The 17,998-nt window shown below is 36.5% G+C and overlaps 1 protein-coding gene across 1 annotated transcript in view; it reads right to left on the reverse strand.

The window, feature by feature from the left end:
- LOC149905353 (uncharacterized) overlaps positions 1–17,998 on the reverse strand; it is a 117,095-nt gene continuing 99,097 nt past the window's right edge. Inside the window, exons 3-15 of the mRNA XM_090106113.1 lie at positions 17,575–17,696; positions 14,978–15,790; positions 14,720–14,860; positions 14,095–14,219; positions 13,582–13,710; positions 12,684–12,852; positions 12,157–12,320; positions 11,428–11,595; positions 10,697–10,899; positions 6,256–6,421; positions 4,460–4,590; positions 4,074–4,200; positions 1–3,959 (exon numbers count right to left, since the gene is read on the reverse strand). Coding sequence (XP_089962239.1) covers positions 2,379–3,959; positions 4,074–4,200; positions 4,460–4,590; positions 6,256–6,421; positions 10,697–10,899; positions 11,428–11,595; positions 12,157–12,320; positions 12,684–12,852; positions 13,582–13,710; positions 14,095–14,219; positions 14,720–14,860; positions 14,978–15,790; positions 17,575–17,696 — 4,039 coding nt within the window. The 3' untranslated portion in view covers positions 1–2,378. The remainder of the gene's footprint in view (positions 3,960–4,073; positions 4,201–4,459; positions 4,591–6,255; positions 6,422–10,696; positions 10,900–11,427; positions 11,596–12,156; positions 12,321–12,683; positions 12,853–13,581; positions 13,711–14,094; positions 14,220–14,719; positions 14,861–14,977; positions 15,791–17,574; positions 17,697–17,998) is intronic.

Raw genomic sequence — 17,998 nt, forward strand, 5'->3', positions numbered from 1 at the left:
TAAATTGGATTCCTTTTATTTATTTATAAAATACAGAAAAAATAGTAAAATGTTAGAAAATGAATTTATTACAAATTTGTATTCATAATGAGTAATATACTGTTGATTTTACATAGTCTTAACTGATAAAGAAAAATAAACATAGTATTTTCAAACATATTCTATCACAGTCTAATTAAGTACTGGAAATACAACTATAATAACGTACATAATATAATAAAGTCTAAACAATTAATATTGTTACGGATTTCATAAATATAATACACAGTAAAAACAGGAGATTGAATAATGAATGCCACGATAACATTTTTTAAATAAGGATTTGCGTGGAATGATCGTAGGAATGTAATAATTTGCTCGTAAGGCACTTGGAACCAATATTTAATTAATTTCTTCAAATATACATCAGATTACCTGTGTAAACAGATATAATTAAAACAAATAGCCGATATCGATAAATATCTACAAAACCATTTAATAGTTCCATAGCTGAGTTAATTACATTTAAATACATGGTACATAATGTCCGATTTTAAGATCAAAAACAACACGCTATTATAATCTAAATTATTATGATCGGATACTGGAGTAAAAGCTAACTACCTTTTATTAGTTAAACATCGATCTGTTAACAAGCGAATGCTTTAAAACAAACTATCGAAGTAGCAACACCCGTAGGAAATAACTTTCAAATACAAATTTGTAACACGTCCAATACTTTGAGTATCATCTTAGAAATCATTTTTACATTACAATACTTTTTACCCTTACTTTCCTATTACGAAGCTCATAGACGCTTTTGCTTAGTGGGAAAGCATCGCGACGTCAACGCAACGTCCGCCAGACCTAGTTAGTGTCGCAATTTACAATACCTGAGACAGAACATTTGCCGATTAAAAATAAACGCTTACGTAAAAAACACAGCTACCACATAATAACATACGGTTATCGCAAAAATGTTACTGTATTGTTGCAAAAAAAAACTTTGTAAAATAACCGAGCTATCACATAATTTTACAGCTTGTAAACTTAGGCGGGAACACAACTACATAATACCTATATATTTTCTTACCTAGTAATAATTTAGAGAGTTTACAAAATTACTATTTAATAATATAAAACATTCGATCAACGTGGCTCTATGTACTTAAATATTGTCCCTCTAATACAGTGAATTACGTAAATACAAATTCCATCTCAGACATTAATTGTTATTGCAAATAAACTGCTGAAATTTGCTTTGCTATTTTTCTGTTATTAAAATTTATAGAAAAATATTTTTAATGTTAAAAAGCTTCAAATATTATATTTTTTGATTATCGTTGCGTATCGATTAATACAAGATTCTTTTATTGGTTTTCGAGGAACATAAACAATTATCAATATATTTTGTTTAATTATACGGCGAAATAACGTTGCCTGAAATAATATTAGGTGAAGATAAATAGATCGATAGAGAGAGTACATATATGTTATTTATATTCTTGCATTAATCAAATACGTTCCGTGGCCCTAACTTTATTACGATATTGGCATTTAGCAGTTTTGTGTGGATATTTTAAAGGAATTATATAAAATATTTTAATGTTTATAACAGATTGACATATTTAATTGACAGACATTTAAAATAAAATATAAAAAGCGAAATTCAGTAGCTTGATAATTATTATTTTATTGTACTTACCACATTACGTTACTTATTCATAATATTATAATATAGTTCAACATCGAAATAATGCCAGAAATATTAGTTAGTTTGTAAAGAAAATAATATGAAAAACTAAAAGAAAAATACATACACGAATAATTTGAAATAATACTATATGAACACTTTACATAGGTATGAGTCATTTTGTACAATAGGTTATGTAGAAAAAATAGAGATTCATTTATAGAGATCATACAGTGAAACAAGACCATTGGTAGTTTAAGTAAATAATTTACATAATTTACTGTTTTAATAAAAATAATATGAAGTTACTATCCGAGATAGAAGATTCGACGACAACGAACGACTAAATGAATAAACTTTGTGAACAATATTTAATATTAATTAAAATCCTTTAATTTACATACACAATTTATTTTTCATCCTTTTAAAACAAAGATGAACGAAACGAATAAACTTCAAATCGATCGTTAGTGGTTCCAAATTAACTCAGGTTTTTCCTTTTTCTTATTGAGGCATTTTACAATGAGAACACACTTTAACTAAACAATGGTCTGTTTCAGTGGCAGGTTTGTTCATTCTTAATATTAAAGAAGCGAATACAATATTTACATTAATTAGCAATAGATACACATCGCAAATACCTAACAATTTACACAGCGATTATTTTGTTCGTAAAAATATTACACCTAAATGTCCACACGGAATGTTAGTTATCGATTATTTTGAGGAATTCTTCTGGTGAGATGTGTATGCCGTCTGCTGTCGACGCTTCGCTGGCATTCGGGACGGTGTTCTTCAGTTCGCCGAACGTGTATGTGGTGCGCTTTGTGTTGTTTCGAGGTTTCGACACGCGGTTCGCCGGCAATGACTCATCACAATCTAAACTGGATCGTTTATTCCAACAAAATGGCTGCCGCGGTTCGGCTCCCGCGGACATCGGCATCGCCAGCTGCAAGCGTGACCTCGTCAGTTCATTGTCACTCAACTGCCGCTTAAGCTTTTCTTTGCCCACTACTAATTGGAAGCCCCTAAGCTTATTATCGTTGTTTTGTGATTTATCAAGCTCTATTTCACTGAGTTGTCTTTTTAATTTGGCAGTCTCAGAAATACTCGGTCGGCCGTCGACTAGACTATTTTGTCGGGACGTTCTAATCCCGTGTTTTATGCTGCCCTTGGAAATCTCGCGACTACTTCCAGAGGAACTGCTGGTGTTCGTGTTACATGTGTTTGCGTTGTCTCGCCTCAACGTCTCGATGATATTGTAAAAGTGTTCTAGTCCACTGTTGCTATTATTTCGAGACCTGCTTATATTGTTAGTACTATGTCTATGTGGGCGGATTTGAGCTCGAGGTAGATGGCCATAACTGCTCTGCCGAGATATGACGGCGGAGTTTTGCCTTCGTGGCATACTACAACTCTTTGGAACGAACATATCTTGTGACAACACGACGTTTTCATAAACGTGAGTGTTGTCAAACTCATCTTGAGAGATGAGGTTTTGGCGACTCTCGGTCGTGTCGCATTTTTGACCTACAGAGTTGCTCTTCTTGTGGCCAGCTCGAACTTTAGTTTCCGAGGATTTCTTCCCCAGTTTGCAATCACTTGTACTGCGAGGTAGCAAGTTTTCATACCCGTGACTGACATTCTCTGGCTGAGGCGCGTCCGAGGTTTGGGCGTTCGTTGTATTGTCTATTGTATTTTTATTTGAATTTAAATGTTTGGGTTTAATATTGAGATTCGATTTTCCAAGATCAGCGGGGCAAGTCTGTTGAGGTAGTGAATCGTGGCGTTTTCTTTCGAGTTCGGGTTTCGAAGACTTATCTAGAACGACTTTAGTTTTGTCGCTTTTACAGATTTTGACACTAAATCTAAATGGGGGTTTAAAAACTACTTGTAGTCTTGCTTTTTCTCCGGAGAACAGATTTGTTGCGCTCTTAGAAGGTCTCGTTTTTCGCGAGCCTTTGGAGATTTGTCTATGTGTTCTTTCAGTAAGTCCTACGGGTATTGATTTTGACTTGGGTATTGACGAAGGTTCGGGTGAGCTGAGAAGCCACTTCTGAACTTTAGTTAAAGCTTCAGTGTCCTTTATCGGCGAAGACGGGTGTTTTTGCATTGAACTGTAATCTATTGTTTCTTTCTTCATTTTTAGCTTTCTTTTCTTGACTTTACCCTTATGTTTAGATAATATCACGTGTTTCGGCGACTTCCCATCTGCATTGGTTACAACGGCAGTCGCTTCTTTAGCTACTTTAATAGCATCATCTAATTTCGCCTGCGGAGTTGGTTTCTGAAAAACAATAAATATTTTTATATAACAGAATCTTACTTATTTTAAAATCGTATTTTTATTAAAGATAAAAATAATTTTCGGGTAAAAAATTGTAAAAGACGTTTTACATACCCGTTTCTTGCCGTTCTTAGCGGCATGCGAAGGCGACGCTTTGTCACTCTGTTTATTTGTTTGATCCTTCTTGCCTCTATAGGCGCGTGTGCGGAGTGCCACCTTCTTCTTTAGAGGAAGCTTCGACCTATAACAACAAACCAATGAAAATCTGCTTGATAAAAAAGATTGTATGAAATATCATCATAGCAATAGCGATATTGCAATTAAATAAAAAATCTAGAAAATATTATCAAAGACCAGTAAATAGATCAGACTACTGACTATAATTTTTTTTTAATATAAAGTAATAAATAAATCAACTGGATACGATGTGTGTACACATATTATAAAAAATATCATTCGTATTGTGCTACAGTTAAAATAATTTTGAAAATATGACTCACCTGACAGCAGTATGTACAATCATCTGGTCAGCGGCATCAGGCAGACGGACGGTTTCTGTAGTGGATGAGTGAATGATTGTGACTGATTTGATCTTCTTAGCGTGACGACCCAGGAAACGGGTACTGGCCACCTGAAATATTTATGAGAAAATTCATTAATTTTGGATATATAGCACTTTTTTAATTTTGAGAAATTGTGCAGCTATTATGTAAATCACCTAAATAGAATACAAGATAATTTGTAAAGCTTCTCTTTTCTATCATCATGTACATCATATCATATCATCATACATAATTTTCAAGCATAGTATCATAACTTTTATAATTCAATATCTAATACTTGAAACATTCTAGCTTTAATTCTAGCTCTTACTACTTAATACGGATTCATGAGTAATTATTATACAAATTCTCAATGATAAGTAGCTTATAACTAATGAATAAACCTCTTTATGCTGGCTTTATGGATCTGGCGACAAACAGATTCCATTGTTTTTTAATACCTTGGACTAAGAACGTGATTCTATTCCTTAACCTCGATTTCTGTTACAGAGTCTAAAATTCTGCAACAGCGCTAAGAAAAAAAAAATTTTTTTGTGAAAAATATATTCTACAACATTATTGAAGTTGAAAAAGAAGAATAAAGATAAAATTTAATTTTCTAAATTTAGACCACAGTTCCAAACTCATTTCCTATTGATTCCTTTTCCATATATTTATTATTATATTTAAGCTAATTACATAAATAATGGTTTAGAACAGTGGTCCTGTGAAAAATTTGATGAAAAGTACATTTAATTTAATATAATACACTTAATTTTAATTTTCATAATACAGAACCATCTATACACAATCTGCCTTAACAGATAATTTATCAAATATTTTTCTTTCTTTATTTATGTTTATATATTTTATTTTCAAATTAAAAAAGATTATTTTTTGAAGTGAAACTTCTTTAGGCGCGTTCAGAGTAAAATTTCAAGGTCGCGTCATGGCAATACCGCCACGTCAGGCGACGATTTTGGCATCTTTGAATTTTGCCAAAGAAGTTTCACTTCTGACACGTGCTCGACACACTTCAAAAAGTGGTAAAAATATACAATAAAAAATTGGTTGTCTGTAAAGTCGGTTTACTGACGATAGTTGAACGTGACAACGTCCGATTGTGCTTCTTTGTCGCTCGTTCCGCGCTCTCGCTTGCACTTCAAGCCTTACACGGAACGCCTCAGAGCGAGGTAACGCCGCATGAGTCATGTTTTTTCGTGCGTGCAGCCGGCTCTATCGAATTATAAGACGTGACAACGTCACTTGCGCAGCGTGGCCAGCGGGCCCGACGGGTCCACCTCGCGGCAGCGTTGGAACACGTCGCAGTAACTACAACACGTGTTATACAATATGACGTACCAGGAGCGCAACAACGGCGAGCAGTATGAGCAGCACGGCGTACCAGTGGCGCAGCACCCAGCGCCTGAAGCCGGCGAGGCTCTCGTCCGACAGCAGCAGCTTGCGCAGCGTGGCCAGCGGGCCCGACGGGTCCACCTCGCGGCAGCGTTGGAACACGTCGCAGTAACTACAACACGTGTTATACAATATGACGTACCAGGAGCGCAACAACGGCGAGCAGTATGAGCAGCACGGCGTACCAGTGGCGCAGCACCCAGCGCCTGAAGCCGGCGAGGCTCTCGTCCGACAGCAGCAGCTTGCGCAGCGTGGCCAGCGGGCCCGACGGGTCCACCTCGCGGCAGCGTTGGAACACGTCGCAGTAACTACAACACGTGTTATACAATATGACGTACCAGGAGCGCAACAACGGCGAGCAGTATGAGCAGCACGGCGTACCAGTGGCGCAGCACCCAGCGCCTGAAGCCGGCGAGGCTCTCGTCCGACAGCAGCAGCTTGCGCAGCGTGGCCAGCGGGCCCGACGGGTCCACCTCGCGGCAGCGTTGGAACACGTCGCAGTAACTACAACACGTGTTAAATATTATTATAGTCACCATTGAGGTTACTAGAGTGGGCACCACGAACAAAATCTGTGCGACAAGCGCGGCGGCGCGGGGCGGCTAGGGAGTCATACACTTTGTAGATATTCTGCATCTTATTTCTTATAAATTAAAACCAATCAATGTAACAAATAAAAATTGAGTTTGAGACGATTGACTCTAACTCGTTTTAAAAAAAGTGTAGTAGCGATGTCCTCTCTAGTACGTAGTACATGTAACTCAATGATAGTCACACGTTTTTTTGGCACACTACAAGTGATACACGTTTATAGTCACGAGTTTTTGCACTTTACATTAAAATAGTAATAGGCATGACGACAGTATCCATAAATGATCGTATTAGTGTTTTTAAGGGAAAATGTATAATAAATAAATTAAATATAGTGACTTAAAAACATTAAGATTAATGAGATTATCAATAAAATAAAACATTGAAATTCTGCAGTTGGCCATTTTGACTAAAACACGCGTGACGTCACGCTTAAGTAAACAACTCACGTCAGATGTGTTTTGTTGTTATGAATATGTAAAATAAATAAAAATGCGTATTCTCAATACGCATTTTTATTTATTTTCTATTGTTTCACGTATGCTTTATCGACTCAGAACAGAAATATAATTGCGAATTCACGAATACGTGGTTCGGGGTTCTCCGCGCCAACTTTATACAATCATTTCTTATTATTTTCTCGCTTGAAATAATTACTAACACATTTTTGAGCATTATTTTCACACTGAAATACTGCACACCACATATCAACTTTGAAATTCGTTTCTATAACACACATTAAATAAATATTTTTTTTAATTTTCTTCGCAATGCGTACAAATAATTACGTATTTACTAAAGAGTGACGTCACGCCTACGCCATGACACCTGCGAACTGTTTTGGCACAGTTAATAAATATTTTTTGAAAAAATGGCTTTTATCTTCGTTAAATTTAAGTATATTACCGAAATATAGGGTTTTTCTTGTATAGTAAACGTATACACACATTATGGAAGAGGATTTCAAAATCTTTCGTCATGCCTATTGTAATACGTATGAATGTTATATTTAACACATTGATTATAGTCACAAGGTTTTCATACTAAACTTTGCAATAACTACCTAGTGTTTTTTTTTTTTTTATTAGGTTCACCAAACTGGACATAGCACTACAAAAATAGATATGGTTATTCTATGATACATCACAAGTAATAGGTGCTAGACCTTCTAGAGGTGAACACAGCCTGCAGTAATAAGTACGCGAATACATATTTACATTATTACAATATTAACATAATTTAGAAAAATAACATTATGGATCAATTTAAATACAATATTTATGCAATTTTGGAAACTAATTTTTTAAATGAATTTAGGGATGCGCTAAATATATCGACGTTATTACATACTTTTTCGTTGTAAGCTGAACACATGCGGTGCAATGACGAGTGTTGAGCGTAGTTTGTACGACAAAAGGGAAGACTAAACGTTTTCATGTTAGTGGGACGGCTGAATGGCCTTGGTACATGTATGCTAATTTTTTCCTAATAATTGAGAATTATCTATTTTACCATTTATAATTTTGTATAGAAACACGATATCAGAAAGGGTCCGTCTGCTTTCAAGCGATTTCATTTTAAAGTGCATAAGTCTAGAAGAATAAGACGTTAGGTTACGGCAAAGATTGTGAGTGAAAGTTAGGTGGTACAGGAATTGTTTCTGTATCCGTTCCAGCCGCTGTATGTGTACGGCATAAGTAGGATTCCACACAGGGTATTCGAGGAGAGATCGTACGTAGCAATTAAAAAGCAATACTGGTACTTCAGAGTCATTAAAGAATTTGCTTTGTCTAATGATGAATCCAGAAAGGCGTGCGGCCCTTGTTGCTACCGAGTCTATGTGCTCGCGAAAGTCGACTTTTGTGTCCACCACAATACCGAGATCGCGAATGTTCGTGACTTCACCGATTGGAATGTTATCAATAGAGTAAGTTACATGAAGTGGATTACGTTTCCTTGTGAATTTCATATGATAACACTTAGATACGTTAAGGAACATGTTATTTTTTGCGCACCATAATGTAATGCTGTTGATATCGTTTTGTAATGCTAAAGTATCTTCATGGTTTTTTATTACCCTATACAATTTGAGATCGTCGGCGAACATTTGGTACTTAGACGTAATTTTGGCACCTAGGTCGTTAACGTATAGTAGAAAAAAGAGTGGACCGAGGTGAGAGCCTTGAGGTACACCTGAGGGTACTGGTCGAGCGACTGACTTGTAACCTCTGAGTACAACTAATTGGGACCTATTACGAAGATATGATTCGCACCATCTGAGCAGAGAGCCGCAAATACCTGCGTGGTACAATTTTTGGACAAGAAGGCTATGATCAACCATGTCAAATGCCTTGGAGAAATCGGTGTAGATAGCATAAATTTCATTTTGTTTTTCGAGCTCTTCATTGATGTCGCTGACGTATTCCAAAAGATTAGACATGGTTGAACGCCCCGGAAGAAAACCGTGTCGACAGGGGTCAAACAGAGGTTTGAGATGAAAATAAAATCTGTTGTAAATTATGGATTCGAACAGTTTACCCAAGGCTGACAGTATTGATATCGGCCTATAATTCTTAACATCACTGTGATCACCTTTTTTGTGTATTGGAGTGATGTGGGCAATTTTCCATTTAGTCGGAAAATGGCCGAGGGAGATAGATTTATTGTAGATGTGGTACAGAGGCTTTGTGAGATGCGCAGAACAAGTTTTTAAGAACAGGGGAGCGATTCCGTCTGGGCCTGGTCCCTTGTTAATGTCTATTCCTTGAAGTGATTTGTAGATTTCATTTTCAGAGATGTTGCAAGAGCCGAGAGATCCATTGTTAGTGAAGGGTGTCATAGCGAAATCTACTGAATGGGGTGCAAGTTTACTATTGTATATGGAGTGGAAGTATTCAGAAAAGAGATTACAGATATTGTGCCCGCCTTGAACGTTTCGGTCGTCAAGATACATTTCATCAGGAATGTCCCTACTATTTGATCTTAAGGATTTTATAAAAGACCAGAAGTATTTTGGGTCTTTTTTTATTTGAGCCTTTGCCTCAGATTTAAGTCTATTAATCCCTCAGTCCCGGAATCACAGACACAATAGAAAATCTATTGAACGCCCACAACACGCCCTTGCGTGTATTGTGTTATTATGGGAGTTAAAATACTATAGAATGTATCAACTGTTTCGTCAACTGTTTGTTTAGATTCAAAATAGCTATCCCAACATATTTTATCTAATTCCTCTTTGATTTTATTGTAGTCTGCCTTAGAAAAATTGAGGCTAGGAAACTTATTAATTTTGGGTGGTTTGTAGTTTTTTAGTTTGATATGTATGTCTAAAGGAGGGTGATGATTATCAATTTTTACAAGGGGGAATGGATTGATCATAACTTGAGATGAGTCTTTTGCGTTAGTGACAATAAGATCTAGCGTGCGGTCATTAATGTTTGTGATAGGATTTATTTAGTGGAGACTATTGAATGAAAGGGTGTCAATTAGCAGATTGTCGATTGGATTTGACGAGCAGGTAGGGACTAGATCTTTGTTTGTATCTGATTTCCATTGGATGAGAGGCAGATTAAAATCACCCGCCAACAAGATCACCGATTTCTTCGGTAGTTTATGCTGAACAATATTGTTTAAGTTTGAGGTGGTTTGGTGTTACACATTCATACGTGTCAATCTTTATTAAGTGAAATTTATTACACCATGTATTGGCACTTGTGTTAGCACCTATTTCACTTGTATTGATAGATACGAGTAGTAGATAATTTAAGCTTTTATGACTGTCATCAGAATTAAGGTTACATTCGCAGCATTACAACTCACTCTCGACGGGTTCTCCGTCCTCTATAGACCCGTTTAGACTTGAACTGCATAGATCATTGAGATATACATATGGAGACGACACCGCTTACATCACTTATGTTCCGCTCAACATACGCCATATGGCGTAACTGCACGCCCATTTTTTATTTGTTTTAAAGTGAAACGCATCAAATATGCTTTCGTGTGTGTTACGATATTGCACAAATAATACAAATAATACGGAAAAGTGACTAACATAACTTTTCATCGGTAAGTACCTAACTAGATAATAATTTTTAAAACTTAGAGCAAAAAAAAAGCGCACAGATTATGTTCGTGGTGTCTCCTCCATAATATTATCTCAATGGCATAGATCTACTTAGTACGTACCCATTATAGTCATTGCAGGGCGTGCCCGGTTTCGCATACATATCGGGCACATCAAAGGGCGGCGTGTTCCATCGGAAGGACGACTCGCAGGGCCCGCCCGGCTTGCGGCAGCACAGCTCGCACGCGGACCGCGGGTCGCTATTGTGCGGCCTGCATTGGCACGACTCCAGTCCGTATGCGAGGCAGATTGAGCCGGTACACTCCTGGGAGTCAAAACATTGGAAAATAAGGAAAAAAAAGACGGGTTGCACTCCGGCAGAAGTGAAAACTTGATTATTAACGTTGAGCATGTTTGATATTTTGGAATGGTATCCGTCTTACGCTTTTTCGATCAGGTCACGTGTCCTGACGCGAGTTTAAGATTTTATACCCATTACAGAAAAAGTGCTCAACGCCGCTAAAGAAGTTTTCACTTCAAAAAAACATTTGCAGTTGAATAGTGATTAAAAACAATCATACACTAGCACAGGTTGAAAACTTAAAAAAGGCACGGAACTTTACTGATTTTACATATTTGGCAAAACCATCAAAAATTGAGAATATTATTACATTTGAATTGATTTTCTTGATTTTATGTTACAACGCGAACGGAACAATGAGATTTTTGCGATTCGTAGGCTACTTTTTACCGCGTCAAATGTCTTATAGGAATTTCCTTTGGCCACGCGTTTAAAAGCAGCCTAATATTGTACAACTATAAAGGCTAGGCCCCATTAGGCCCTAATACTCACTCCCATAAAGCACACAAGCTCTCTATCACATCTCGTCCTATTCGGCTTGTGCCTGCTAGCGGGGCAGGCGGCTCGCTTGCCGTCACAATGTGCGGCGTCACGACACCCGTTGTCAGAACGACACTTGTCACCGAACTTGAGCGTACAAGATGATGTGCAGCAAGGACCCTGGAATGTTTTATGTTTGGTGTGAAAGTTATTTTGTAAGTGGACAGTGTGCATATCTGTGTCCTATAATAGATAGTTAGTTTTTGCTGGTCAGTAGACAGCGTCTAATTATGCTATATATTTTGTAGTCTGTGCAAAGTGTACACTGTTGCAAATGAATTTTAAAGACTTGGTACTTGGTTTTTCATTCAGCCCGATATTTCTAGATGACTGACCCATACACAAAACGTTCTGGCATGTAAGATAAAACAGAGCTTTTCACTTTCACAGCAGAATTTATCCCATTCTTTCTATATGATTCAGAGCGTTCATGCGTATGTTACGTATGTCTTGGCGTATAGTGTCTGCAAAAATGGAGCTTTTTAAGCTATTGCATAGCTTCTTTCGCGGGCCTTGAGCGCGGGGACCGAATCCAGAAATTCCGTAACGAAAAACCTCACGCTCCCCACGGGGACGGGCGCGGAGGTGTGGCTTGAAGGCATAGCATGAAATAGCTTTACCGCGGCAGTCCCCGAGTGCCACACGTCTTTTTTTCACTTTCACATCAGAATAGGATCATACCTGACTAGGACTGCACACGCTATGCTCCGTGAGCGTGCATGGCTTATAGTGCGGTCTGACAGCTTGCGGCCGGCAGCACACATCCGTGCACTCGGACGCCCAGCCACAGTCGCACTCTTCCCCTTCTTCCACCACACCGTTGCCGCAAATTGCTGGTTGCGGTTCTGTAATAGGTGTTTTATTTTTAGCAGGATTAGGAGTATATGTAATTCAAAAAAACGTCGAAGCGCTTCGAGAAAAGGTAGGTAGTGCCCGTGCGCCTCGCTTGGCTCGTCTTGGCGGGAGCACTACCGTGCCCCCAGATCAGCAGCCTTTAATTCTGGTGAATCATTATATATGGGTAAGTGTAATTTTGAATTTCTAGGATATTTTAAAGTGATTAATAAGTTGTGACTTCTTTGTTTTATTGGCAATTTTCATCATGGTTCGTGGATTGGTTAATAAGTAAGATTTTAAAAAGTTTTCATATAAAGTAGAAGTTCTCATTACGTCCCAAACTATAAATTAAGATAGGAAAAATATCTCACCTGTGAAACATCCCTTGGGCGAACGTGCTTTATTATTAAGTACTGGATCTATTGCTCGTAAGGAGCAAGGCGAAAATTTATTGTTATTCTTACGATCGCCGCTCGTGGCTCTTGCGAACATTATGTAGTTACCGTCTTCGCCGAATGGCGTACATACTTCTGGGTCATGCTGGAATAAAAAATAATTAGTATTAAACAAAATGCATAAAATGGTGTAAATTTATAGATGTGACCATAGAAATTCTATGTTCTAATTTTAGTCTTTAAGAATATAAAGCCTGAAAACAATTTTAGGTCTACATCTTTCTAACGTAGGGGATTCTGTCATTGGGTTTTTCAGGCAGAGAATCCTCTGCCTGAATCACAAACAAATACAATTTTCACATACAAACATAGAACGAATTCTAATGCCTTCTATCATTCAACATTTAAAATGTTATTAAGTCAACATAATATCGGAAATATGTAACAAATAAAAATACAATATCAACAACTTACAAAGATATTTGTTATATAACAACTTACTACGTCGATATTATCGATAATGGACGAAATTCTCAGAAATAATTGGGTACGAAACGTCATTATAATTGCGGTGTATCGTTTGATATGTTGTTGCTTTTAATAGCGGTCTTCCGAGTAGAGGTGGTACAATAATATTTTCACATGTAAACATTGAAAGCTAATTGTTGGTTTTTCCGCTTTAATTCATTCATAAATTTCCCCGAAACGTAATCATTATTTGTGTTAAAAACATTTATTGGTTATTTCCATACCAATTTAATAGCGCGAAAGTATATTATTGTACAGTAAAACACTTCAGATCAAATTATTTAAAGACCACCTATCTAGATATCTCCCTTATTTTCATTGCTTTTCTCCAAAATATACCACTTACCGGCGAGCCGAAATTATGGCCGATCTCATGAGCCAGAGTCACGTGGGACACCGCTGGCGGCACGTGCTTGCCGTAATTAAGGAGGGTCACGATGCCCGTGTTCAAAGACTTCATGCTGCCTCTGTAATGCTGAAGTAAATGGTGTCGGAATAAATTAATCAATCAAATTTGCATGTAATGAAAACTTTTATGGTTGGTTTGATTTGGTTTTTGATTCTCTAATTTGGCTGCTTCTTTATTGATTTTCCTTTTGACGATGTTATATCGAATAGGTAGTGTGTTTGATTGTAATTAAGACAAATTTTAAGCCACTTCTTAGTATTTGTATACTAGTTATATAGTATTGCACTTTAAACGACATATAAATAATTCTTTATACTAAAGTCAACGGTAAAAATTTCAAAATATCGAGTCTATCATTGGGTAAAATAAAAGTGCCTATCTACGTATTCGTCAAGTCGAAATATATAATCATTTATAACGCTAACGAAGACATAATTAAATGTTACTTACTCCGTTTTTTTCACAAACGCCACCAGCATTCTTGAGGTCTCCAGTCCAGGCCAAGCCCAGTGTGCCCATCTCGAAATCACGGTACGTAAACATATACGCTAAGCAAAATGCGTCGTAATCTTCCTCTGAAATAAAAACCCATTATTTAGGAGTTTACGACTATCCTCCTGAACAGACTTATCAGCATTATGGGTCGATTATATTTGTGATCCCATTATAATTGGGTTGTCATAAAGAAAACGCTTACCAAATTATATTTTTATTTGGCCTGGCTGCTTTGGACAGCGTCAGACGTGGGTCTATTAACTTTTATTACTCGAGAAATATAATTGGCGATCGTTTTCGAATATACTACTTACTAAATCTATAAATATATTGGGGAAGATCAGTTCATTACTAATGTTAAAATGTGATGTTCTTAAATAACTAGAAGCTGTTACTTAATATTTATAATAAGAATATATTGTAATGTGACTGTTATGTAAATCTACTAACTAGAATGTTTGTAGGTTTTTTATAAATTACATACTATGTACATGAGTAATAATGTTATTACGCTAAATATATTCTTGTTTAGTCGTAAATTATACAAACTTTGAATAAAAAAATTCGTAAAAAGACGTACCTGAAAAAAGCTCTAGATATTTCTCGACGCCATAATTATTCGGAAAGCGATACGCGGGGTCTTTAAGCGCGTCTAAAGTGTGAACTTTTATCCTTTTTATCATGAACGTTATATTATCTGCTTTCCCATCCTGATTAAAATCTGCAAGGTAAAGAAAGCACAGTTAACAACATTGGTCTTCGTATAACTATTGTAATAAATAACATCGTAACCTAGTTTACATATTAGTTTAATCTTCAAGGAATTCATTAAACGCACCTGTTACTTTATATATGGCATTAACTTTCTGCACATGTCGTGTCATTACTTCAATACAGGCTTCCTCGGAGCCGTAACGTTGATAGAACATGTGATCTGCCTGTAAATAGACTAGACAAGTAGTTTTTCTAGGATCAACTGTTGCCCGTTTATTGACGTGTCTTCCGTCATCGCTGGCATTCGCTGACAGTATTGTATATCCAACTGGCTCCTTCTTAACAATATCTTTACTAACAGTCACTACACCTGCTTTAGTTTTTATCACTTCCACGTGAGTCTTTGGTTTCGGTCTCGATTCCTCCGAATCGAGTCGTACTTTTGTGATGAGGTTACTTTTATCGATTTTGGTCTTCGGTTTTCGCGTGCTAAATTTATCGAAAGGATCGCTATTACTAGTGTACGGAACGTCTAAATCTAGCGGTAAATCAGGATTCTTCTTTGGCTGATCATCTTGCATTTCATCTTCTGGAAGCCATCTCTTTTTTCGTCTGTTTATTTCAGTTCCTAAATCTTCTGTCTTATTGTTAAATGGAATTTCTGTTATACTTAATTCTTGAGTGAAGTTAAATAGTTCTCCGTGTTGCCCGATAGTTCCTTTAATGTGAAGAAGATGAGAAGCACAATGTGTGGTATCTCTGTTGTTGTGAGGGTGGTCGACATCAGATCGTCTGTAGATGACGCTGTGCATGTTCGGATGATCAACATTGTATCGAGATATTGGCTCTACATAGTACTCTTCAGTCGAGGTCCATATTGTACCATCGAAGAGACCCTCCGCTGTAATAACTCCATACACATGAGAAGTTTCGTCATCTGAAAAGAATAATTTTAAATAACTATGAATAATATACATAAATAAAGTTAATAATGAAATGAAAGACTATTACAAAATTGCTCTTTGAATCTCAAACAACTGGGGACGCTTTAATGAATGGCCGGCTATATTTTATGCAAACTAATGCGAGGTGCAAAGAGCCCTGGGGTTTTCGATGAATTAAAATCACAACTTGCACTCAGCCGGAGGGGTGAAAACCGCTCATAAATAACAGTAATTACAAGCTCTATTTGTCTTTGAATTCTAAATCTTTTGAAATTATTGATGGCTTAATTAAGGTATAGTTAGCACTTAGTAATGAAATCCACTTTATGTCTGATGTAGTTTATTCTATATTAGTAATCTTTAAGGTGCTTCGTAGGTAAACTCAAAACTCGAACTCAAACATTTACTCATACAAAAAGACTTCTTCTAGGAACGGTTTTTTAATCATAATATAAAGAATAAATATTTCTTCAGAAAACAGCTGCTACAGAGAAGACACAAATAAAAAACCTTGTCTGCAAATGTTTATTTCAACATTACGCGTAAACTGTACATACAAACAAACTGTACATACAAACGGTTAATATGTGTGTGGGTTTGCATCCGTTTACCCCCCGGTAGCCCAGCAATGTCATAGACGGGTATTAATGTCGGCATCATGATGACAAATACAAGAACAGTCAAACCGAGACTTGTACTCTATTAAACTTGTGAACTAATTTCATCAAAATTCACTTTGTCTCCACGTAGCAGATGGGTCGCACCTCGTAATTTCGTTTATTAAGTTAGCTTCTGAATGGAACTTTTGCCTTGTGTTTAATTTATTGTTTTAACGACTTGGAAAATTAAAGGCATAGTGAGTTTTAAACTGGAATCGTTGCTATGGAAATGTATTGAGAATTTAAACAGAATTTTGCCAAGAAAAAGTAGAAGGCTGAATTATGATTTATGAAATTAATAATTTGTATTTACGAAATACGATATGATAAACAACATTGAACAAGAGCCTTTTAATCCTCAACCAAATACGACCGCATCTTTTTTGTAATAAGTAAACATATTTTTCATGAGAATGTACAATTTATATCACGGATTTGCCTATTGTTGAGATGATTGTATGAATCGAAGCAAAACGAACCACAGTTTACGTGACCAGCCTACGAACCTTCGCTCGGCAATATATATAAATCCAAGATGATACTGACTGTGACTACTGAGGTACAAATCATACTGGAGGCAGAATTAGGTCACGATCGCGATATATCACACGTATAAGATGTATTTAATTGTTATGTAAATTTCCTTAACTTGTTTATTGTCCTCCATTGCATCGTCGTTACTTCCCACCCACTCCCCCTTTACGATCGTATTGAGGGTGGGGTAACCTAAATTTTTGGAACGGGGTCAATATAGCAACATCCGAATTAATCTGCTTTTTAACGACGCAGTTAAAGATAAATAATTCTTATTTGAGCTCAATATTTCAAACGGGGTTATAGAAGGAACCACGAGCAAATTTGTTTGTTTGAATGCCTAATCATCACAAATAAAAAGTGAAATAATTGACCTATTGTATTGCAAATTGCAATACCTGCATAAGGTTACTAATATATATGTAAAAATGTGTAGGTATGCAATAAATGATCTGAATTTGACTAAATTAGTGGCGGACTTTGGATAAATAGATAGGTAGAGCCTGAATCTTATTACCTCGCCTTTTAATCATTTCATTATCTATTATACCATAAAGCTGAGTAAACAATTATAACATAATTACCTTCAAGCTTCCCCGAGTACACATGAGCGGTGTTGTAGTCCATGGGCCCGGCGGTGGAATGGAACTGCACGTCTTCAGCGAACACCGAACTGGGGTCCGGCTGGAGGACTAGCCGGAATTCCCTGGAGCAAGCATATACGTTTTATGGTTACATTATTACATATCTATTACCATTGAACATTTTATATGCTACTTCGTACTGTGAATATACGAACGGGTATTACATATAAGTTAAATTTATTATAATATTACATAGGCTAAATACACACATGCTCATTACATATCAGGTTGGTAGTATATTCTTGTTTTTATATGCTAATACATACTATTATCACGAAGTACATAATATTAATTGTGCAATGGATAGTAATTCATAACTATAAAATAAGTTATTTAAATTATGTGAGTAAAAAGCTTTTATAGT

The sequence above is a fragment of the Colias eurytheme genome, chromosome 10 (genome assembly GCF_061535395.1).
Source record: "Colias eurytheme isolate Ceu_HAF_F1 chromosome 10, ilColEury1 Martin Lab GWU primary, whole genome shotgun sequence".
In the NCBI taxonomy this organism is placed as follows: Eukaryota; Metazoa; Arthropoda; class Insecta; order Lepidoptera; family Pieridae; genus Colias; species Colias eurytheme.